The sequence below is a fragment of the Podarcis muralis genome, chromosome 4 (genome assembly GCF_964188315.1).
Source record: "Podarcis muralis chromosome 4, rPodMur119.hap1.1, whole genome shotgun sequence".
Classification (NCBI taxonomy): Eukaryota; Metazoa; Chordata; class Lepidosauria; order Squamata; family Lacertidae; genus Podarcis; species Podarcis muralis.
The window spans coordinates 103568574-103593502 of NC_135658.1; the positions used below are offsets into that span (position 1 = coordinate 103568574).

At 40.5% G+C, this 24929-nt stretch overlaps 1 protein-coding gene across 3 annotated transcripts in view; it reads left to right on the plus strand.

Annotated features, from left to right (window-relative positions):
- Nucleotides 1-24929, plus strand: part of DIAPH3 (diaphanous related formin 3) — a 125392-nt gene that overhangs the window by 6681 nt on the left and 93782 nt on the right. For all 3 annotated transcript variants that reach the window (XM_077927787.1, XM_077927788.1, XM_077927789.1), the window contains exons 4-16: nucleotides 98-202; nucleotides 2562-2692; nucleotides 4647-4721; nucleotides 5665-5734; nucleotides 9070-9206; nucleotides 11035-11140; nucleotides 14107-14217; nucleotides 14591-14709; nucleotides 15047-15163; nucleotides 18476-18594; nucleotides 19035-19099; nucleotides 20691-20795; nucleotides 23074-23403. In XM_077927787.1, coding sequence (XP_077783913.1) covers nucleotides 98-202; nucleotides 2562-2692; nucleotides 4647-4721; nucleotides 5665-5734; nucleotides 9070-9206; nucleotides 11035-11140; nucleotides 14107-14217; nucleotides 14591-14709; nucleotides 15047-15163; nucleotides 18476-18594; nucleotides 19035-19099; nucleotides 20691-20795; nucleotides 23074-23403 — 1590 coding nt within the window. The remainder of the gene's footprint in view (nucleotides 1-97; nucleotides 203-2561; nucleotides 2693-4646; nucleotides 4722-5664; nucleotides 5735-9069; nucleotides 9207-11034; nucleotides 11141-14106; nucleotides 14218-14590; nucleotides 14710-15046; nucleotides 15164-18475; nucleotides 18595-19034; nucleotides 19100-20690; nucleotides 20796-23073; nucleotides 23404-24929) is intronic.

Here is a 24929-nt window from a genome sequence, read left to right on the forward strand (position 1 = left end):
AACCTTTTATTCATTCCTGGTTTATGGTAAGGTGATTTTGTTTGTAGAAGGGAGGTAAATCATAGTATGTAATGTCTGTTTTGCCTTTTCCCCTTAGGAAGATATGAATTTAAATGAAGATCGAAAGGCACCATTGAGAGAGAAAGATTTCAGTACCAAAAAAGAAATGGTGGTGCAATATATTAGTTCTGCTTCTAAAGTGGTAAGCACTCTTGAGTGGAGTGGGTGTTTGGGTGGGAGAAAAACTAACGGATATTAAGAGGTTGATGCAAATCCAGGAAAACACTACTTTTATCAGCAACTGCAATCACAGCTCCCAACAAGTACAGTCCAGTTCATGCCAGACTGCATGTTATTTAGTTAAGATGTTTATATACCACTTAATTATTCACATTTCTAAGTGGTGTAAATAAAAACAATCCACAGAAAATGGGACAATAGAATGATAAGACTTTATCATGAAACCAAATATCACCTTAAAATACCTGCTAGAACAAGAAAGTCTGAGTCAAGTGTCTGAGGTTCAGCAAGGAGGGCGCTCACCTGGGAGGGAGTTCACAGCCTTGGGTCCACTATACTTAATTCATAATGGGGGACCACTGACAGAGTGATTGGACCTGGATATAAGGGATTATGGACTCACTGTTACAAATTAACTTTGTAAATTAACGCACGAACCTTGAACCTGGACCGGTTAAATATGGACAGCCAGTGCTTGCTTTTAGGCACTGGAATTATGTGCTGGTAGAAGTCCTCCCTACCTCATCAGCAGACTAGCCACAGCATTTTGCATCAGCTGGAGCTTCTGAACCAGGCACAGGGTAGCCCCACATAGAGAGCCTTGCAATAATCAAGTTTGGAGGTTATCAATTCAGGAATTTCCACAGCTAGGCTAACCCTATTGGTACACTAGCTATAGTTGGTAAAAGGTACTCCTGGCTATTTAGGCTACTATTAAATCTGAATGTAAGTTTGTTAGTTCTGCTATTTTTAGAAATTGAAAACAGTGCCTCTTTCATTTAAATGAAGTATGAATGATTTACAACACTTTATCTACCAAACAGGTGTGTTTCATTTTCATCTGATGAATTGCTTTAGTTTGCCCAGTAACTATCAGTCATGGCAATTTAGTTTTGTTTGGGTAGGACAAGGCAGAATGAAGCAGAAAGAAGCAACTCTTGAAAGAAGAGAGGACAAAGCTGTTCAGTATAGTTTCCTAGGTTGTCTATTTCTACTGCCTAGGAATGGAGTGGATTCAACCTTTAATTCCAATTTGGTCTTGCTCCCTGAAATGGTGCTTTCACAGATGTCTTAGTGGAAACTAGGGCCAGAAGTAAAGATCTCCTCTCAAAAAGAAAGAAAAGAAAAGAGGCTAGATTAAGATCTAGGGAATACCCAAGTTGTAAACCCTCCTGTGTCCAGAGACCTATTTACATGTCCTTATAGGCCCCTCCTCCCCAAAACACAGGGGATTCATAAGGTTTGAAAGACAAACCAGTATTGGTAAAGACTCTTCAATTCAGTTAGCTTCCGAGTCTTTTCAAAATGAACAACCTGTGCCTTAAAGGCATTTAAATTTACCTATATTCAGAAATGCATCAGGTTCCCCTGCCGTTCAAGGTCCCACTAGGACCTGGCGAATACCTTAACCTGTCTTCAACAATATGGCTTCCTGATAAACTGGCAAAAGAGCCACCTTTGCCCCTTGCTGCAGATCCAGCATCTGGAGGCTACTATAGATATAGCATCTGGGTGAAACTATAAATACAGCAACCTTTGCTCATGAAATCCATATGGCTTTTGTTGCATTTTTAAAAAGCTGCTGCAAAGGGCTGGGCATCATTCTGCCCAGCTTGATGCAGTTGTGGCCACAGTGTATTAGATAAGTATTCATTTTTTAAAATATAGAATTTAATATGTTTGTATTGAGATTTAATTTTAAATTGTATACTCCTCAGTATGCAGGTGGGTAATGACACGTTTCAGTTTGTTCTGTACTGCAGGTCCCCCAGCACATGCCAAGCTAGCATGTTTGGGAGGATACATTAGGGAGGCACTTGCAGAAGATTAGTGTATTTGTTCTTAGAGTGAGTACCCAATCTAGTAGTTTTAAAAGTGTTACTGACCATTATGTGTTGCTTTATGGTTAGTTGTTTTTAGTTAATTTTATGTAACTTCTGTACCCCAGCCTGGAATCTATTGTAATGTAGGGCAGGCTATAAATACATTTTTTATTTTAAAAAACAACTACTTGTATAAATGTAAGGAGGTAGTTAACTTTAAACATGTAATTCTCTCCAAGTAATCCTATGTACCATGTGTAATTGCTTAATTTTTATCAGCTATATATAATTTTAAATTATCATTTATTTTATTGCATCTATATTCCAGCTTTCTAAGTTATACATTCTTCATATTTTATGATTTTAAACTAGCTAGAAAATTGCTTTAGTTAAACACTGAGTTTCTCTAAAAGTTAGTAGTTTAATGAGATGCTTGTGAAGTGTAATTGGTAAAATGCAGTGAACTGAGATATTGAGCAAGTATTACTTTCGTTGCAGGGGTGCCTCAAGAGTAGCAAGCAGATTTCACCACAGGAGTTCATATATGAACTGAAATCAGGAACAGTAGATGAAAAACTTGTCAGTTGCTTAGAATCCCTCCGCGTGTCGTTGACTAGTAATCCTGTCAGGTAATTCAATTAGTAAAATTTTATAAGGTGTTGTGTTTTACAAGGTGTGTTTATGACTTTAAGGTAGAGTTTCTCCAGAATCTTGATCTCTGAAAATCAGTGGTAGTCACTTTCCTCCAAATGCCTTTCCTAGATGTCTTGTTAATATATACAAGTGGTATTAGAAATATGAAGTTGCATGTCTAATATTTTTGCTGAAGTTGTAGGGATAGCAGAATTGGACTTTAAAGTAGGAACAAGTGACTACAGTTTGTGTTGTGATCCAGAGAAAAGATGGTGCTTTTGTTTTATAGCAGCTCAATGATTCTCCTGTGTGTGCATTGCTATGCTGCTCGTGTACTTCATCTGTGTTGCTCATTCACTGGATACTAAATTAATCTCCATATCATTATGATGTTGCCAAAAGGTCTCTTGAACTAAAATTAGAATTTGATTAAATCAACAGTTTTAATACTAGCTGTGATGTTTTATGGCAATGTCTACATATAAATTGTTTAGAGTCATTTATGAACACTAAATGTTCACGCATTTCAGAACTTATTCTCTAGCATTGTCTATGCACCTTTTCAAGGCCCTTTCTGTGTCAACTATTTGTGTCCCACAGTAGGGCTACTGAGAAGAGATGTTGAGCAGAGCTGCAATATTAATGCTGCATGATCGGCATTCTTACTATAAAGCATGAATCCTCCTTATCCATGTGCAGATAAGTTGATACCAAACAGCAGTAAACAAGTTGGGAAATGATATATGAAACACACACACCCCTCTCAAATATCATACAGGTTGCCTGCAAGTCTTTGCCTATTTTTGAGTGGTGTCACATGGGGAGTTTAGATTTCGGAATGTGTAAAGATTTTCAGTGCTGTTAAAACTTGTATTTCCTAAGTATGTGACAGCTGTTTTTAAGTGGTAACTACTGTTACATGGTTAAAATATTTGGCACATTAGGCTAAGAAATTTAGTTTCCCATGTTTGTGTCTGTGTGTACATAGGAAGCATTGTATCACTAAAAAAGTTTGGTGCTTGGTTGAAAAACATTTGGTCAAAATGATACATTGGTGTTAATCATACATAAGCATACTTTTGTCTGTTTTTCGTTACCTGTTTTTCAAATTATTTTTCTATTTTCTGTGGTTATACTGTATTTAATTGTATGTTATTTGAGGGGTTTTTTCTTCTTTTCTCAACTTTTTTGCTGCTGTCTTGTTTTTTGAATTTCAGTTATATACATCTACATTTGTTTTTTTCTTTTGGTACCAAACATTAGCTCATGAACAGCAGTCAAAATGTTGTGCAGGGTATGTACTGCAATTATTCACTTGCATAGTTTGCTGCTGTTGGAAACTAACTTGCCCAAGACCCACTAATCATTGTGGGTTATATTGGAAACAATTAGCAACGCCTGATAATTGCCTTGCACAAAAAAGAGGCTGTGGAAGCCCCAGCCCAGATTGTGACTGCAGCATAGGATAGAGACCTTGTGCTCTGCTTTCTTGCAGCGAAATATCTCTGCTTAGCTGTGACTTGCCATGATTGGGAAAAAATGTATGCTCACATAGAGGAAATAGTATCTGTGGGAGGAAGGGACACATTTAAGTGGAGATGGTGGTGTGGGTTAACCCCCACTGTCCCACACCATAGTCCTGGTCTAGATTACAAGCTCTACAGCCCCTATAAAGAATGAAAATAAATAAATAAATAGTTGAGCTGGGAGATGTAAACCTGACATCTCTTTCTCAAAACCAAGACTAACATTCCAATCTAGAAATCAAACTGGCCTGCAAAAAACTGTGCCTCCTGGTCTGTGGGTGTCTTGCTGCCCAGCACAGGGAAAGGATTCTGAGCTCTTGACGCTATCTCTTTTTATATAACTATAGTAATTGCTTGAAATAAAAGGTCACCTAATGGATACAATATTCAAAATGTCTTTTTCACCACCTCTTAATACTTGCAGTTGGGTTGAGAACTTTGGACATGAAGGACTTGGATTACTACTGGACATCTTGGAAAGATTGGTTGAAGCAAAGCAGTAAGATTTTTTTCTACAATTATACAGTCTAGGCCTGGGTGATGTATCGATTCATTGCCCAAACCCAGTTTTGAAACCTGCATTGCGGCAATGATTTCACAATTTTAGGCCAGGCAATATACCATGAATGCCAGCAGGTGTTGCCAGTGTTTCAGGCATGTCCTCCTCAATCCTCAGCAAGCCCAGCAGGGCCACTCAAGACCCGCTCCCTCCCTCCACAGCCCAACCAGCCATCCCCAAAGATACTGGAGTGGGGTTGGGGGTGGCAGCGTGCTTGCACCTACCTCTTGTGCTTTGCGCTGTGCTCGCTGCTTGCCCGCCCATCATTTCTTCGGCTGAGCAAGTGGGCTGCTCCTCCCTCCCTTCTGCCTCACACCTGGTGCCTCCTGCAAGCCCCTGTGATGGGAGCATGTGGGGAACAGCAGTAGCAGCAGCACTGGCTCCTTTTCCTCACCTCCGGCCCTGTACCTTCATGGTTGATTGGTGGTGACGGTGCCCATTTCCCTTCAAGTCGCTGCTTGCAAGATGGAAGTAGTGGGGCTGGCTGTGGTGCTGGAGCTGTTGGGAACGCAGTGAGGTGGCAATGGCCATGGGGTAGGCTAGGAGGGAGCTGGTGTGTCTGCTTGGGGGCGGTGAGGTGCTTAGGCAAGGTGATGCTGTGCTGTCAGTGTATGCTGTCCCATTGGTGCAGATGGGAGCTGCATTGTGGTGTAAATGAGCTATGGAGGGTTAACTGGCTACTGTACTGAACTCGTTCAAACCACTTTGAAGTCCTCCTTCCTCCTGATTTTCAGACATTGTGATATATCAATATATTGTGATGCTTTGCTGGTGATACATCACAATGTTGAAAAGCAGATATTGCCCAGCCCTAATACACTCCTCAGTAAGAGTAGAATAGCTTGCATTATGATATAAATTTCTTGTCCTTAATTTGTTTCAGACAGGAACAAATTCTGAAGAAGTTACAGCACAAGATCATACAGTGCTTGAAGGCCTTTATGAATAATAAGGTTAGCAACGTCATTTGCTTATTTAAGACTGCTGTCGTATACAGTACTTGGTTACTTGGAAATAAGCCCTATTAAACTCAGTGACGCTTTCATTTCAAGAAGAAATGAAGTATAAACACACATAACTGTTGCTGTTAACAGTAGTTAAGTGACATGCCAACCTTTGTCTCATATCCTTAATTCTACTGGCACTTACATAACTAGATACACAAATTGAAGCTGCAATCCTATGTTCAGTTCTTGTTGGGGTCAATATCTGGTATGTTATGGTTTAACTGTTGTCATGCCTAACAGAAAGCTATGCCTATGCCAGTGGCTTTAAAGTGCTGCAGTAGTAGTAGTAATGATGATGATGGAATATTAATTTCATTTCATTTCTATATTGCTTTATATTTTAAAGAAAAATCTCAAAGCGGTTTACAGCATATTAAAACATCAATAAAACAATCCAGAATTAAACATTTCTGAAGAAAGTCAAATATAGAGTATACAGTCAAAGCAACATGATTGACAGAAAACTAAAATATTGCCTTAAAGATTTCAAAATAGAACATTACAAAGGAAGTCAACTACAGAATACATATTTAACACAAAGTTAACAAAAAATACCTTAAACATTTCCAAAAAAAATTGCTAAGTGAAGTCAAATATAAAAGGCGCATTTAAAACAGCATAATTAACAAGAAAACAAAATATTATCATAAGCATGACACGGCTGTTTGGCAGGCACAAAAAGATGGGGCAAAATAATCCAATAATTAGGATTTTTTGTCAGGCATAGTAATGCCCCTCTGGTCTTACCAGGAGCCTCTTTAGTAGAGCTGGGTGAGTCTGGGCCCTGTCCTCTAGGCCAGGTGGAAAAGGCCTTGCAGGGAGCGGCCTTCAAGACTCACAGCCGGTTGATGTCTTATCTTTTCTGTAGCATTTTTTATTTACAGTTGCTGTACCATCTTTATTGGACCCATTTCTGAACAAGCTCATTTTATAGAACTGCTGATTCTGGCATGTGCAGCTAATAAAATGCGTGCTTTGCTCCTCTCCCACTACAACTGTTGTTGTTTCACCAGGAAGCAAGCCAGATTTGAACTTGTTGTGATATCTGAACCAGACTCATGGTTTGTCTTTCTCCAAACAAACAACATGTGATAATCCAAGACCAACCTTGGCTTGCAATTGTGCTTTATTTAGAAAGAAACCATGAGCCCAGGTTTGACATCACAACAACCCATACTCTGTCATGTTTCCCTGTGGCATAGCAATAGTAAGAGTGAGGGTGGAGAAAATTGAGCACTCTCTTAGCTGTTAGTACTAGCATGCTGCACATTTCCATTCAATAATAGTTTATTTTTTGCATTACATGTTAAGCATTATCTGCGAATCAAGCCAGTGAGGTGCCAAAAGATCATAGTTAATCTACAAGTTAATCTTGTAGTGTCCAGTGGGGCTCCTCTCCCTTCCCCTTGTGTTTAGGATTTCAACCTCATGGTACTAATTTAGTTTCCTCATTAGGAGGCCTTCATGCATTTTTATGAGGTGTCAGTTGGAAAAAGAAGGTAGCTTAGTCCACTGGTAGAATCAAACTTCAACATTTACACACTGAAACTAACACATTTATTTTAAATCCAAGTCCAGTTTCCTTTCTTTAGGACAGCATTGTTTCTATATAAGACCCTACGCATGTTCCAAAAGCAGCAGAAGATACTGTATCTGTTGCACTTCCTGCTAAATATTCACTTAAAATTTAAATATGGCAGGAGTAAATCAGTTGGCACATACAGAGTATATTTATGAAAAAGTAACTTTATGTGCTTACACAGATAGCAGATGATGCATATGAAAATGAAACATGTAAAGCCAAAGACTGGACGTGAAACGATGGGATTGTATAAAAATATTGAATGTTGCAAATTAGTCATTTGCCTACGACAGTGGTTTTCAACCTATTTGAGTCCATGGCTCCATTGACCAACCACATTCTTTCTGTGGCTCCGCTGTGGGATACAGGAATTCCCACTTATATGGGGGTTTGTGCTGCCATATACAACAGTTCTTTCCAAGGATATCAGCACAAAAGGAATGAGGAGGTGGAAGGGGAACAAGAACAGTTTTATTAACAGGCATACAAAGCATTAGCAGGCATACAAAGCATAACATAAAACATACCCGACAAGGGCTACCCAATCTCCCCTTCAGCTGCCTGGAGCCCCAGGTAGAGCAGTAGGAAAAAGACCCCGACCGGCAGTGTCCCATCATCAGGTCCTTTGGTCTGGGCAGAAGCTCACCGGGCCCTTCCCACCTATGGCTTTCATAGCCTGCCTTGATGCAATCAAGTGCACCTGGCATTACTCATGATTAATACAGAGCGGCTGAGAGTCTCCCACTACCTGCAGCCGGCATCCAGCCAGCACTTGCAACACAGAAGAACCCAATAAACTCCTGACAGGTGAGAATCCAGCAGACCTCAAACTGGGGATGTTAAAGGGAAAGGGACATGCCACCTCACTCCTCAAAATACAATTGTCTTCCGCATTTCCACTACAGGGTTGCATTCCGGCCCCCTACTTGCATCACTTGGATGTGCGTAAGTGGGGATGTCCCCCATTCCACCCCACATGTATGATAGCACACATACAATAGCCAGGTTCTTTAAAAAACTGAGCATGCAAGGCTTAGCGACAGATGTGGAAGGACACAGTGTGGCGGTATTAGGCAATTATTAGACTGCGTGTATGCCTGTAGTATAAGTTTACTGTGTGTGAGTAATGTGAAGGGTGTGTATAGTGTGGCTGAGTATTACCGTATTGGCCCGAATATAAGCTGCGTCTGCAAATAAGCCACACCTTTAAAATTCGGGGGAGGGGAGAAAATAAACTACCCAATATATGCCACTCCCTTAAAATTCCACAGGCTCTCACACCCATTCCATTTTACTATATGTTTGTTTCAGCAGTGTTATCGTAAAAGCCAATTTTTGCAAGGTCGCAAATTTTAGCTGCTCTTTTAATGGTTCATGGTCAGAATTTGGAAAAGAAAAGACTTATATTCAGGCCAATACGGTAAATATTCTGAGAATTGTAAGAGCCTAAGCAAATTTCCACTTGTGTATTCTTCCTTGTTATTTTATTCTTATTGCTATAAGGTTTTTGTATGAGTGCTTCAACAAAATACTACCTGGTAGTTTTTCAGTCATTTGAGTAGTGTGCAGTCCTGCCTACCTGGAATATTTGTATTTTGAAAGTGGCTAGGAGAATTGATAAACTAATAGAAATTACTCTTTTTATAAATGGATGGCACTTGCCTTCTTTCTGTTAACTATCGCTTTTTGTTTTGTCCAGTATGGTTTGGAAAGAATAATGGGTGAAGAGAGAAGCTTTTCATTACTGGCTAAAGCAATTGATCCTAAACAAATCAGCATGATGACTGATATAGTTAAACTTCTTTCTGCAATATGTATTGTTGGAGAGGAAAACATGTAAGTACAGCACTGAATATCTAAGTTGGTTGGTGACTTAGAAGTCAGTAGGTGAAAGTTGTTAATTGGAAATGGTTGTATTGAGACCTAAAGTTTAATCTTGAAAATACCAATACCTTGGCAGTAAGCATTTTTAAACAATGCACGGAAAGCTTGATCCATTAGCACACATTGCTTTGGTGGTGTTTGCAAACAAGGTTTTGCCAGGATGTACAGAAGGGAGGCCTGTTTTACAAACATCTGTACAATCACAAGGGTTAAAGCTAGGGAACTGGTGCTTCACTCTCAAAGGTGGCAGCAGCCAGAGACCCTCAGTGGAGGAGGTGAGCTGTTTATCAGGCCCTCTTCCATAACTGCTGGAATTCCTCCTTCTCTTAAGAAAGCCAGCCTTTTTGCACCTTTGGCTGGCAGAGGGAAGCCTCCCCCATCTCACCCCCTGCTGACTGAACGATTGAGAGCCCATCTGGGCTCAATCTACAAAGGAATTGGGGGCTATATCAAGACAATGGGCGGTTGTCCCTTGGTGGGAAATGGCTTCAGGAGGAGGCAAGGGCAATCACCCCCGCTCCCGCCCGTAACATCATCTTCTCTGGTGATGGCCTTGCCTTATTTGTTTAAAATGTTTTTCAAATTTTTTTTTAATTGCTTTTAAATTTGTGTTTTTTAATTTGGGTTTGTTTGTTTATATTAAGGGAGGTAAGATGTGTATGGGAAGAGAGGAACTGCGGAGAGCAGGGGGACTCCAATTACAGTGGCTCTGGGCAAGGGGAGGTGTGGTGTAGGGGTGGGGCATGCCTGGTAAGGGGTACACTGCACAGGCAGTTAGTGACTGTGACTGTGCCAGCCCTCAGAGGCTGATGGATTCAGTTGGTTTCCAGAGGGCCCTGGTTGATGTGACTGGCACACTTGTTGAAGCCCGGGCTGACTTGTAGAACATCCAAATGGTTCAGGCCATTGAAACAATCACATGAGTGCACTTTCCCACTTCGTAGAGCCCACTTGTGGCTCAAGTGTTCTTGGTGGTGCAGAGTGCCTTTCATTGGCTTCGACTAGTGGCCCAGCTGCACCCCTGTCAGGGCAGGAATAACCTAACATATGTTGTCTATGCTCTGGTAATCTAGGTTAGATTATTGGAACATGTTATACATGGGGCTGCCTCTGAGGACGGTTTGGAAACTTCAGCTGGTGGGGAATTCTCCCAATTCTCCTAAACAATCTGGCCTTTTAAACTGGGTGGGTGGGTATTGTTTTTGTTTGTTACTAAGTTGGGTATTTTTGTAGTGTAAACTGCCCTGTGATCTTCGAATAAAGGGCGGCATACAAATCGTAGTAGTAGTAGTACAGTGGTACCTCGGGTTGCAGACGCTTCAGGTTACAGACGCTTCAGGTTACAGACGCTGCTAACCTGGAAGAAGTACCTCGGGTTAAGAACTTTGCTTCAGGATGAGAACAGAAATTGCGTGGTAGCGGGAAGCCCCATTAGCTAAAGTGATACCTCAGGTTAAGAACAGTTTCAGGTTAAGAACGGACCTCCAGAACGAATTAAGTTATTAACCCGAGGTACCACTGTAATAGTAATTAATAATAATAAAAAAAAATGATGATGGTGATAATAAGTAATAATAAATAGATAAATAGATAAATAAATATAGAGAAGATTCCATTCCAGTTGGTAATCTTTATATAGAATTCTGTATGCATAGTCCTCCTCAAACTTGCTTTAAGGACATTAAATAAAGAAATTGCTTTAAAATTAGTTTTATGCTATTGTAACCCATTTCTTTTTATTGGTAAATATAAATTATTTATTTGGTTTTTCATGTTATAGCCTTGAAAAAATTTTGGACGCTTTGACTACAGCAGCAGAAGAGAAAAACATTGACAGATTTTGTCCCATTGTGGAAGGTCTTCAGGGGAATTCCATCCATCTGCAAGTAAATGATATGTTTGTGTGCTTTTTTTTTTTATAGCAGAGGCAGCGTCTAAGGAAGACTAAAAATAAAGCTAGGGTGGGGTATATGTACCAGTTCTATTTGTAGATGGGCAGACAGTGACATTTCTGTGCAATCAATTGTATTGATTTGTGGCTCTATTATGATGATGACTTAGGATGTCAGAGCTTATGTGCAACATTAGTAACATGTTGCAATCTACTGTACCACTTGGAAAAGCTACTTTTTCCTGAGACCAATAGCGATGGATTTTTTAAAAAGCAAAACCAGAAGTTCATATTTTCCCAAGTGTTATGGAGTTTGAGGGTTTGAAGTACTGTGGAACATGTGCACTAAAAGTCTTATATGCCCAGATAACATACTTGGTCTGAAAAAATAAATAGCTGAATAGTGGTTGGGCTTTTTATCTTAATGGCTAATGGTCTTTGGGGTGTTGGATTTAGAACTGCAAAAGCTTTTTTCTCCTGTTGTAAGAATGTTACGGTGTGTAGGTTACTGAACACCCACCTTCCTTTGCATTGGCAATTAATTTTAAGACAGCCTGTGTTGGTGCCAATGGAAGGCTGTTGTTGATGCTTATTGGCTGAGCTAACCTTCTCCTCCACAGCTTCAATATATGAATATCCCCCTCTTCCAGCAATTAGGTTTGAAATTTAATAAATTTAATAAAAAGATAGATGTATAAAAAAAGAAAAAAGCCAAACTGTTTTCTGAAGCCTGAGTGCTTCATGAGAGAGTATGAGAAACTGCATATGGCTTGTGCTGCATTTATTTTGAAGTATTTTATCCTGCCCATCAGCTGCAAAAAGCTCCCAGAGATCAATAGCAGCACCCTCAGACTTCTGTAACAGAAAAAGAAATGGTACTGGGGGAGGAGGAAAAAAGCAAACTTGGGCAACTGCTCTTACATGCATTTTGTAATGGGTATTTGCCTATGGGTGGGTGTGCACCAGCTCTGACCTCACCTGTTTTGGCCTCGCCCATTGCAGTCATGTGGATCCTGGAAGGTTGGCTGTAAGAAAATGTGGCCCTTAGGTTGAAAAAGGTTCCCCACTCCTGATTTAAAGGAAACTTTGTACTAATGTGTAGGTTTACTGTGATGTGTGAAATGTATTAAGAATTTACATACATTCTATGTGTAGCATACAAGGTAAAAATATATATACCATATTTTTCTGTGTAGAAGATGATTTTTTTTGCTAATTTTTTTTAGTCAGAAATTGGGGGTTGTCTTATACATAGATGGTTAAGAAAAACACTACTTACGAGTAGCATAGGAAGCCTGGGGGTATTTCAAGGTATTATTTGGGGGGGGGAGCACACACACACACGATGCTCGACTAAAGCCTGCAAGGGAGAATGAGGAGGGTCACTTTTGCAGTAGGAGGTTTGCAAACGAACAAACAACCACCGAAAGGGCGAGAGCGCAACGTGGCTTGGAAAAGGCACTCAAGACAGTGCACCAAAAAGGGGGATGCCCCCCATACACACACACACAACTGAAAGGGGGCTGAGCAGGCCCTGGAGCTGAGACCTAGGTGGGCTGCAGCTGCGGTTGCCGGCCTCTGCTGCTGCCTCCTTGCTGGTCTTGGAGGGAATCAGTCCATTAAGCTGCTGCCTGCGTTGGCTATGAATGGAGATGCGACGTGGGCCAGAGAGGCAGCCAGCAGCTCCTTGTCTCTTATGCAGTGCTTCCTTCGCAGCCTCAGTGGAGCAGCACGACTGCCCAGGCATCTCATACTTGACGTGTTGCTGTTGTCACCGCTGCTGCTCCCAGTTCCTCCAGCCTCTCTTACTTTCCCCTCTCTGAATCTCTCTCACACACTCACAAACAAGACTCTTCAACTCTCACCCACAGGGTCCTACCGCCTGACAGGCTCCACTCCCAGTTTCCATTCAAAGGGCATGCAGCTACTTGGCACAAAAAAAACCTGGACATTTTGCCAGATTAAAGAAACCCACTGCAGGCGCCATGAAGAACCGCCTGTCATTTCACTTACCACTTCTGCCAACCAGTGCAGACCACTGCGGCAAGCCAGGTTAGGCAGAGCAGGAGCTCTCCCTGGCACTCTAAATGAAAAGAAAAAAAAGTTGTTCTGTTTGATGTTTAAAATACTGATTTCTTAATTTCGGGTTCAAAAAAATACGGGGCGTCTTATACACAGAAAAATACGGTATATTTTTTGTAATATATGTATATATATAGAGAGAGGACATGGGTGAAAAATTTAATTGTTTTATTCATCTTTTGTTGTTTGAACTGGTAGGTTATTGGTTTATGTTGGCATACATTTCCAGATGTGTTGGTTGTGTCCTATTGAGTCTAACATATATGCAGTAGTCATCTAAAATGATTTGGATCAAAGTGGCCCAAAGTTTCATGCCAAGTGGGCTGCAAGAGTACTTTGACACGGAACCTGTAGACCACACACTGCCTTGTCACGCAGGGGGCAGGAGCAAGGCCAAAATTTGACACACACCCCTAAGCCTTCACACTGCCTTCCCTAAGCCAGGTGCTGAGCTTTGGGAAGGAACCACAAGACTCTGGCAGTCCTAGTGCCCTCCCACCTCCTTCCCAAAGCTGGGAAAGCACTAACTAGGTTTTGGGAAGAAGGTGGGAGGACTCCTGGACCATGCCAGAGTCCTCATGCCTTCTTCCTAAAGCCCAGAATCTCCTTACCTGGCTTTGGGAAGGCAGCATGAGGGCTGAGGGCGTGAGTGTGTCATGTTGTTGAGGGCTGCCAAAAAAGGGCCGCCCGTTGGATCACCCTGATTTAGATACTCTCTAGCAATATTTAACAAGTATCACACTGGGTTGCATGTCATGGCGACTTGATACTCCTGCACTCTTAGTAATAAAATATCAAGTCATAAATGGTTGTAAGCTGAGCACATGCAATTTAGTATTGTTTGGTCTGTTTTCTTCTCAAATATTATTTTTCTTGCAGGTAGCCTGTATGCAGCTGATCAATGCACTAGTTACGTTTCCTGATGATTTGGACTTCAGACTCCACATTAGAAATGAATTTATGCGTTGTGGATTGAAAGAGCAAGTGCCAGTAAGTCCCCTCTAGTGTGTGTGTGTGTGTGTAAGAGAGAGAGAGATAATTAATATTTAAATTAGTTTATTTTTCTTGGCTGAGGAAAAGTTGTGTTAAGCCCCTTTTGGTGTAATTTATTAAGACAGAGAATGAAAGATTACATATAAAAATTGATCCACAAATGTATAGATGAAAATAATCTTTAGTACCAGTTTTGTTTTATGTAATGTATTCCAAATTTTAAAATATATCATTTGTTTATTTGAATAATTAATGTAAATTCTCCCAAATAAATTCCTTACTATGTTAAAAATTGGATTTTGTTCAGAATAACTTATATTTATACACAGTCATTAATTAAGCACTATTGTATTCTCCCTTCCTGCTGCAGCAACTGAAATGCTTAAAGAATGATGCTTTGGATATTCAACTAAAAGTGTTCTGTGAACATACAGAAGAAGACATGATTGAATTTTCCCATCGTTTAGAAGATATCAGATTGGACTTTGAATATCCTTTGAAAGAGGACAGAGAACCCAAAAATTTTAGACCTGGGATTGGTAGCAAGCATCCCATTGGTGATGCCTTTCTTTTTTCCACTTTAAATGGAAGTAAGAGGTGCTGATGTAGAAAATGAGAGTGTGCATGTTGTTCCAGGACTATGGGTCCGGGCGAGCAGGGAAGGCAGTTTGGGCCAAACACATGAAGTAGCTGTGCTTAACTTACACATCTCAGCTTTGTTATTTAAATGTTGAAATTATAATAAAAAATAAATTTTGCTTTGAAAGAGTAAAGTACTTGTATGGCCTAGAATACAAATTAGCTGTATCATCCTTGACCTGGATACTGAAGCAAATGATGTTTACAATGTGGTGTGGAACACTGTAAAGGACACAAGTGCAGAAGGCTATTTTCTTTCTATACTTCAGCATCTCTTGTTGATCAGAAATGACTCTTTTATAAGGTAAGGAAAACTTGCAATAGCTCCTACCTAGGTATTTATTATAAAAGATTGTATAATGTTTACCACCTGGAATTTTTCCCTGCATGTTTTTTTTCCCCCCTGTGAAAAGGGAATAACTTGTGAACTGATGCAAGTTACTTAGTTTGATAAGAGGAGGAATTCCAAGGGAAACTGGGCTTTTCCTAGACTAAAGTTAAAATGGGCCATATGCTTGCCAAGGAAAGGTGGTCTTTGCTGCCAGCATATCTAAGAACCAGTTCATATACAGTGGTGCCTCGCAAGACGAAAATAATCCGTTCCGCGAGTCTCTTGGTCTAGCGGTTTTTTCGTCTTGCGAAGAAACCCTATTAGCGGCTTAGCGGCTATTAAAGGCTTAGCGGCTAAAAGGCTATTAGCGGCTTAGAAAAAGGGGGGGGGGAGCGGAAAAAAATCGCAAGACTCGCAAGACGTTTTCGTCTTGCGAAGCAAGCCCATAGGGAAATTCGTCTTGCGAAGCAACTCAAAAACGGAAAACCCTTTCGTCTAGCGGGTTTTTCGTCTTGCAAGGCATTCGTCTTGTGGGGTACCACTGTATTGGAACAAGCTCACTTGTAAACAACTATTCACATGATCACCCATGGTAGCAATATAATTCTGAAAGTGACATATGAGAAAACTCTGCTCCCTTCCATTATTTTGTTTTTTTAGGTAGTGTTTTTTCTCATCATGAAAGAGAAGTCTTGATTTGCAGGTGTTCCCTTATCTGGTTACATGAGTAGATTGAGTAGTTATTTGCAAGATTGAGCTGTCTCCAATGACACATGAACTGTCACTTAGATTATGATGATAATGATTGATTCAATATATATACTACCCTTTATCAAAAGATTCCTGGGTGGTGTACAACATTTAAAATATATTCTGTGGAACATAATAATAAAAACACAATACAAAGCATAATAATAGGCAGCATAATAATAATAAAATCATAATATCAGTCCCCCTTTAACAGACCATAAATTATTTAATGACCAAAGGCTTGGGTAAAGAGAAATGTTTTTGCCTGGCATCTAAAGACATGTAGTGATGATGCCAGGCAAGCCTCTCTTGGGATAGTATTCCAGATGGGCCACCCCAGAAAAGGCCTGTTCTTGTGTTGCTACCCTCTGAACTTCTCAGAGAGGAGGGACATAGAGAAGGCCTTGGAGGACAGGTCTGGGTTGGTTCATATGGGGAGGGGCGGTCATCCAAGTATGACTGGAACCAATGCAAAATAGTGGCCATCCACCCCCAACTCGGATAGCCTCTCCAGGAGGATACAGTGCTTGATGGTATCCCTGAAAAGTCAAGGAGGATTAACAGGGACACACTGCCCCTGTCTTTCTCCTGACAGAGGTCATCATGTTATGCAAGCAGGGTGGTTTCTGTGCCAAATCCCAATTGACAATTCTAGAAAATGAGTCTCTTCTGGACTTCCCAACCTTACCTCCACAGTGTTTATACTCAAACCCTTTCTACTGCATTATATCTTCATTACAAAAAGTTTCTCTTTTACAATTTATCATTTTTCTTATACTGCTTTTATCTCAATTCCTGCCTGTGATTTCACTTGACTGTAATACTTTTTAAAATAGTCCATGAAAGTCCTCCATTCTTCTATAAAAAGTTCATCATTTTGCTCCTTGCCATTTCTGCATAGTCCATTATTTTCAAAAGCTACTCCTCCTTTGTGGGAACACCACATAGGGAAGAATGATGCATCTATCTGCATACATTTCCAGTATTTACATGACACATTTTTATACATATTGGCCAGTTTATTTGGCATTAAATACCACCTGTACATCATTTTAAGATACTTTCCTCTTAGTGCATAACAAAGCAGTAAATTTCATATCCTTTCCCCATAACTTCTTCCAAGAAGCCATATCAATATTATGGCCTATGTCTTTAGTCCATTGTGTTATTTTTTCCTTAACCAGTTCATCATTAGTATCCTATTCTACTAACATTTTATACATTTTAGAAATCAGTTTTTCATTACTCTCAAGCAACCCCATTAGGAAATCAGGTCTTGGTTCCAGTAAACCAGTGGTTTTCAACCAGTGTGCTGTGGAACCCTGGGGTGCTTTGAATCATATGGTCAGGGGTGCCATGGGCAACACTGGCCTCTTTCCTTCCCTCCCTCCTGATGCTCTCTCACTTCTCTGCCTCCCAAAGGCTTGCACAGCTGTTTGTTGCAGCGGCCCTAGCTACAAGCTCCCGAGGTGAATGGTGCCTCTGGGGCTGGCTAGGGCATGCTGGTTGCCAGGAGCTGAGGCGGCCTCGGAGTAAGCAAGCAAGCAAGCAAGCAAGCGGGTAAGGGAGCCCAGCCAGCCAGTCTTCCAGCCCTTGCTGTTAGGAATGGACAGACTTGTGGCAGGGCAGACAGACAGGTGCCGTGCTGGCCTTTCTTGTGCTTGCTGTGTGCAAGGCCTGCCTTAGAGCTGAGTGCCCGGTGCTGAAGGGGAGCCTTTCCTCCATGCAGGAGGAAGGGCACAAGCCTCTATGAGGGATAGCAACTATGGCGGTTTCCCTTTAAGTAGATTCTTATACCTGGACCATACAACAAAAAAGCTTCTCCTTACAGTTTAATTTAAAAAGTCTTTATGGACCTTTGCTTTTTCATGCCACAGATATGCATGCCATATCATACCCTTACAGATCCAGCAATCTAGTATTTTTTTAAATATCATCCATTCCTTTATCCATGTCAAACATGCTGCATCATAATGGATGACTATGTTGGAAAAAAACCACACACATTAAAGCCTTGTTTCATGTGAACATATTATTGTTCTCTTGGCCTGATTTATGTAGTGGGACAAGACATATTATGACACTTTGGTTGTAACCAATGTAGCACTATGTAAAAGGCCCTTAGCAGTTTTCTTTTCTTCTCTGCTTTACAAATAGTCAGCTGTTACATCATTATTGCAAGTAACACTAAACAGTTCAATCTTAAATCAGATTTTGATTGTTAAAATCAAACCACATAGGACTGGCATGTATCACATGAGGCAGAATAATGCTAGGGTCATAGAAAGTAATGTTTGATCAGGCCTCCAGGCTTCAAGAGTGCTTTTTTCTGAAATGAAGTTTCTTAAAAATAAATAAAAAACCTTAACATACCACTGTGGGCTCCTTTGGGGGAAAAGCAGGATATAAATTGAATCAATATTAATAATAAACCCTGTAATATGAAACCTTTGCTTCTCAGAAGCAACATTACTTGTAGAATGAAGAACTTTCAGCTTGTTCTGCAACATGTATTTTTCTCTTTCACCTGTATAGGCCACTATATTTTAAGTTAATTGAAGAGTGCATTTCACAGATAGTCTTACATCGAAGTGGAGTAGACCCAGATTTTAGTTATCGTAAAAGACTGGATGTAGACTTCAGTCATTTAATGAGTAAGTCTTTTTATATTATTATTCTTCCTATAAAAAGCATGTTTAAAAAGATTAGCTGGTATGTGGTTAAAAGCAAACCTATTCCTCTTTAAAAAAACTGCTTAGAAAGCATAGCTGTGGGCCACAATAATGGGTCACAATTACCTTCCCACTTAACACTGTTTTCTGGGGTTTCTGATAGCTACTGGGCTTTCTAGCTATCCTGATATCACAGCTGGCTATGTGTTGACATGTCTTATTATAAGAAGGGAGAGAAGTAATACTGGGCAACTGAGTCACCATTAAGCAGTCTTCAATACTCATCTTCTGTTGATTGCTCTGACACTGCTGTGTGTGGAATGTGAGCCAAATAGAGCTCAGCCTTGGGGCAGGCTGACTAGGAGCTGAAAGCTTGCTTTTCAAATTACTTTTTAAAACCCCAAACCTTGGCTTCCTATTAGATATTTGTATTGAGCAAAAGAAAATAGAAGAACTTGAAGAGAGAGCTTCAGAATTTTCAAAAAAGGTTAGTAATTTCAGGTTGTTTTATTCAGATATGCTTAACTTTAAATGTATACATTACAATGTGTTCTGAGACGTTAATAATTCATGATTTTAAAGAGCTAAAATAGGCCTGATGCCCTAGACCTGTGATTCAAATCCAACATTTTAGTTTTAACATAAAAAGCAATCAAGTGATTTCTGTTTCCTGGATTGGTGCAATCGTTTGGGAAAGGGCTGTCTAAACCTTCTTTTCCATGTCATTCTCCTGATGAAAATCCTCTCCCAACTGCTATTACGAATTCCACATGATACTTGTTCTGTGCTTGTAAGGTTTTGGTCTGTCAGTGGGACAGCACCTGCACTTTGGAACTCCCTGCCCATTGATATTATTATGCAGGAATATTTGCTGTACAGTGGTACCTCGGGTTAAGTACTTAATTCGTTCCGGGGGTCCGTACTTAACCTGAAACTGTTCTTAACCTGAAGCACCACTTTAGCTAATGGGGCCTCCTGCTGCGCTGCCGGAGCACGATTTCTGTTCTCATCCTGAAGCAGAGTTCTTAACCTGAAGCACTATTTCTGGATTAGCAGAGTCTGTAACCTGAAGCGTATGTAACCTGAAGCATATGTAACCCGAGGTACCACTGTACTGTTTTCAGTGCCTACTAAAACTCTGTTGTCTAAGCAACCCTACCCTGACATATAATAATTGTTTTATAGTGTACATTTATAAAATTGCTGGTTTTATTTTGAAATGTTTTAGGCTAATTTTTTTTGGGGGGGATATCTGTTTTTATTATAAATATTAATGTATATTTTATGTAAACTGCGAAGAGGTTTTTATGATTAACTAGTACGTCAACCTGTGGAATAAGTAAAAGACCTGCTTCACCCTGCTAGGAACTAGACAGGTATTTGTACTGCATTTGTCCTTATTTCCCCAGTGTGGCTAATGGAAGATGGTAATTATCATGATTGGAAAGACAGTTTTGGGGAACACTTAAAAACAAAATAAAAAGACCAGCATGCTTGAGTGCCCCTTGAAGTCTGTGTCTGCACAACAGTACCTTGGGAAACTACCTGTTTCCGATCTTCTGAATTGCCATAATTTTTTGGAAGTGGTTGAAGAACATAACACACTAGAAAATGGGCATCTGTGTAGTCTGACTGTCTACCATTTTTATTCCTACTTCAGATTTAAAAGCTATTTTACATTTAACTGGCTATTTTCCAGTTACAGAAGTAATGGTCTCATTCTACTGAAAAGAAGATAGAGTGTGCTATAAAAGACCAGTTAAATATGAGCACACAGTCATGTGCATAACAGGTTATTTCTGTGGAAACTGTATGTTCTTAGTATTCAAATCTATTCATCTTAGTCATTTTTTCCACTGGTGTCACACTATTATTGGCCATATTCTATCACTGTAGCTTAATTTTTACCTGTTCAATGGTGTAACCCTGTGTACACTACACTATGACATATTCCCAGGTAAATATGTGCTGAACTTTAGTTTAAATGGATATAAGTAACGTTTAAGGACCGAGGAGTTATATTAAACATTGAAAGAATGAATAAAATGATATATAGCACTTTAATGCTTGTATTTCAGTTTGAAAATGAATTTGTAGCACATCAAGAGACAAAAGCACAACTTCAAAAAATTGAAGAAAAAATTATTCACACTGAAGCAAATGGAAAAGTTTATAAGCATAAGGTAAATGATTTTTTATTCCTAAAATTTGGTTTTTAATCAAACTATTTGAAAACAAGTTTTCAGATAATGATACAACTAGTTAAAGGTAAAGGTAAAGGTACCCCTGCCCGTACGGGCCAGTCTTGACAGACTCTAGGGTTGTGCGCTCATCTCACTCTAGAGGCCGGGAGCCAGCGCTGTCCGCAGACACTTCCGGCTCACGTGGCCAGCGTGACAAGCTGCATCTGGCGAGCCAGCACAGCACACGGAACGCCGTTTACCTTCCCGCTGGTAAGCGGTCCCTATTTATCTACTTGCACCCGAAGGTGCTTTCGAACTGCTAGGTTGGCAGGCGCTGGGACCGAACGACGGGAGCGCACCCCGCCGCGGGGATTCGAACCGCCGACCTTTCGATCAGCAAGTCCTAGGCGCTGAGGCTTTAACCCACAGCGCCACCCGCGTCCCTTGTGGACTATAATTAGTTGTTATAGTAGCAACTAGTTACTATAATACAATTAAATAAAAGGTCTTTCATTTTTATAAATACATTTAGTTGTCTTTATATAATATGTACATGATATTTATATTTGTCAGGTCTGTAGATAGTTGCTCGTGAGTAAACAGTCAGGACTCCGACCTGTCTTTTACAGGTTTTATTAAGTGCAAACTATGTACAGTTCAGAGATTCAAAGTTAATGTCTGTCTCACTCACTTGCAGATTCCTGGGGTGGCCTTTTCCGGTCCGTCCCCCCCAGCATAAGAACTTAGACACCCCAAATCTCCGCCTTCCCTCCTTACGTTTGACCCCCTTGCGAAAACTGGGCATCGGAAGCGGCATGTCCATTTCCCTACCAGCCTGGCTGAGCCGAGGTGCTTGGACTCACAGGAACGTCTGTGAGCCTTTGCCTCTCTTTCCTCCTCTGCTTCGCTGGAGGCATGACTCTCCACTGCCTGGCGAAGTGCTACTGCTTAGCAACTTTGGAGGCTCCCTGTACTCTTCTGCCCCCTTCTCCCCTTTTGATGGCAGTCCCCTGACAATATTTTTAAAACTAAAATTTTTTTAAACCATTGGGCAGAATGGTTCCAATGTGGAGATAAGAGAATCTTGAACAAGAAGCTGCTGTTAGTCCATGCTAGATAGAACAGGAAGAACATTTATGCATTTCAGATAGAATTCTAATATTGGTAGTGTCTTGTGCTTTGTTCATATTTTTACGTTATACTTTTATTATCTTCATAAAAGTACAGTATTTTTTTTTAAGATAGACATATTTCATGGAGGAAGCCTTTTGGGAAGGATAACTAAATGTAGCCTCCACATGTGGAGACAATACACTTCTGAGTAGCAATTGCTGGTAGACAAACAAGGTTGGATGGGGACTTTTGCTACTGTGCTCTGCTTGTAAGCTTCTTAGGAACATGTGATTGGCTGCTATTGGAAGCGGGATACTAGACTAGATGGACATTTAGTCTGATCCAACAAGGCTTCCAAGTTATTATTGTCAGGACTGGTCGTTGTCCTCTTCAGATCACCACAGAAACGCTTCTTGTTCTTTTATAAAACTTTTTATTGCGTATTAACAAAACATTCTTATAAACAGTTCTTAACTATTCTTCCTCAGAGTCACTTCTTTCAGATACCTTCTGAGCTCTGCTTCTCCATGACCAGCCACTCTCCAAATGGCGAAGGCGCCTTTCCCTTCGCTTTCCCGCTCTTTTTTCTAACCTCCTGGCTAGAGCTGGCTTGGATCTCCCCTCCTCCCAATCTGAGCTAGAACTGAACCCTGGCCTTTCCTGGGAACAGCCGGTCCCTCCCGGTTGTTCCTCTTGCTCCCTTCTATTAGATTCACTGCTCTCCTCCCCCCCCCCCCTTGGGGAATGCTTTCTCCCTCTGATAAACTGAAAACCTCTAACTCTTCCCTGACAATTATGTTTCCTAACTGGAAACGTCTGAGAAAGTTATGTGATATGAATAACATACAGCATTGTAGCATTACTAATTTGCACAAATGTTGGGTCTAAGCTGCATAAGGCTTTTGTACACAATGCTAGTTCTTTGCATTGTGGTTGGTAGCAAATGGCTAAGCAACACAGTGGACCTGCATGTTATTGATGAGCTTTGCCATCAATATACTGGTTAGGGAATAGAATTGCCTCCTAAACTGTCTCATCACATGTGTAGGCATTGTATTTTACAGTTTTATGTCAAATTTACAACAGAGTAGTTATGCTGGGTTTCATAAGTTTAACTTGATATTATTAAATGATTGTATTCATAAATCGGAAACTTGCTTTTCAGGATGGCTCAATAATGAACGGCGTAGGTGCCTGTCCAGTGACATCTTTGGAAGGAGACGTGACTCCAGTCCCATTAGCTGATGCAGCACCCAAGTCATTGCCACTTTCAGCTGGAGCTCTGCCACCGCCACCCCCATTGCCACCTTCATTGACTAGTAGTTCAGGAAAGGCTCCTCCTTTTGGTGTGCCGCCACCACCACCACCACCACCACCACTACAGACATTGCCAGGAGCACAGTGTTCTCCTCCTCCTCAAGTACTGCCTTATGGATTGAAGCCCAAAAAAGAATTTAAACCTGAGGTCACTATGAAAAGACTGAACTGGTTAAAGGTAAATAAACGGAAAGCATATTTTGCAAAATTCTAAGTAGAACTGAATTATTAGACACTGGTATTAGTTTATTTATTTTTATTCCTTTATTAAGAGAACTGTATCTCAAATTTTAGCACAAATGTCCTCACAAGGTGTTGTACGGAAATAATAAAACATTAAAACCGGTTTAAAGTGAAAACAGAGACCTTTAAAATGAACCATAAAACGGACATAGGTGACTTTACTTTTTTTTTTAATCAATTGAAATAAAAATGTTTTGAGAGTCATTTTCAACATTGCTAGGTAGGGTGCCATGCATACTTCCGAGGTGATTTTATTCCGTATGTACCACCACTGAAAAAGCCCGGCCTCTGCTTCCCATCAGCCTTCCCTGTCTCCTATTATTGGCTAGAGAACAGGGCCACCAATGGGAAAGTTTTGGCAGGCTCATATAGGTGCAGATGGTTTTTCAGGTAATGTAGTCCTAATTAACTAGAGCTTTAAAGGTCAAGGGCAGTATTTTAAAGTGTGTCCAGAAAGAAATAGCAATATAAACTGCACATAATAGTTATAATAGACTCTGGTGGTTTAGTTTCTAAGCATTGTGTTGTACCAACTGAAGTTTCTCAAATGTTTTTAGAAATGACTCTTATGTAGAGCACAATACAGTAGATCTAGCCAGGCTATAACCAGAGCATGTGTCGTTGAGACAAGGCCTAATTTCTCCAGGTAGTGTTATGGTAAAGTTCTAATAACTGTTATACGGTAGTAAATAACTCTGGTAAGGTACCATATAGCTGGAAACATGCTATAGTAGTCCCAATCTTTAAGAGAGGCCACCCAAATGTACCCTTCAATTATAGGCCAATTAGCCTGCTCTCAATAATTGGGAAGCTGTATGCCCGATTCCTCAGTAGCAAACTGACAACTTTTCTAAATGAACATAATATACTATCTGAAGCCCAGGAAGCCTTTTGTCAGAACCATTCAACATCAGACCACTGTAATGCTGTCCTTCCTAGCCGAGAAGTATGCCAGGCCTCTACAGGGTAAACTCTTTGTGGCCTTCATGGATTTGAAATCAGCGTTTGACTCCATCCCCAGATCCCAGCTATGGTCCAAATTAAATCTGATTTTGCAGGACAAACGACTCCTCTTTCTTATAAAAGCCCTGTACAATGGAACCAAAATGCAGGTCTGAGGGTTGACAAAGGACAGATATCGAACAGCATTGAGATCACTAGGGGGGTGAGGCAGGGATGCATTTTGGCCCCCACATTGTTTTGTCTATTCTTAAATGACCTAGAAGAGAGCTTAATGGACCCAGACACCTTCCAAAAATAGGAATAAGAAGGACCCCCTTGTTGTTATATGCTGATGACGCGGCCATCATCTCACGTTCCAGACCGGGTTTGAATTATCTGCTGAGGAAATTTTCTGATTACTGTTCTGGAAATGGTTTATCCATTACTTATGAAAAATCTAAAATTTTGGATTTCGAAAAAAGCTCCCAGTCTAAATGGGTGCTAGATGGCCATAACCTT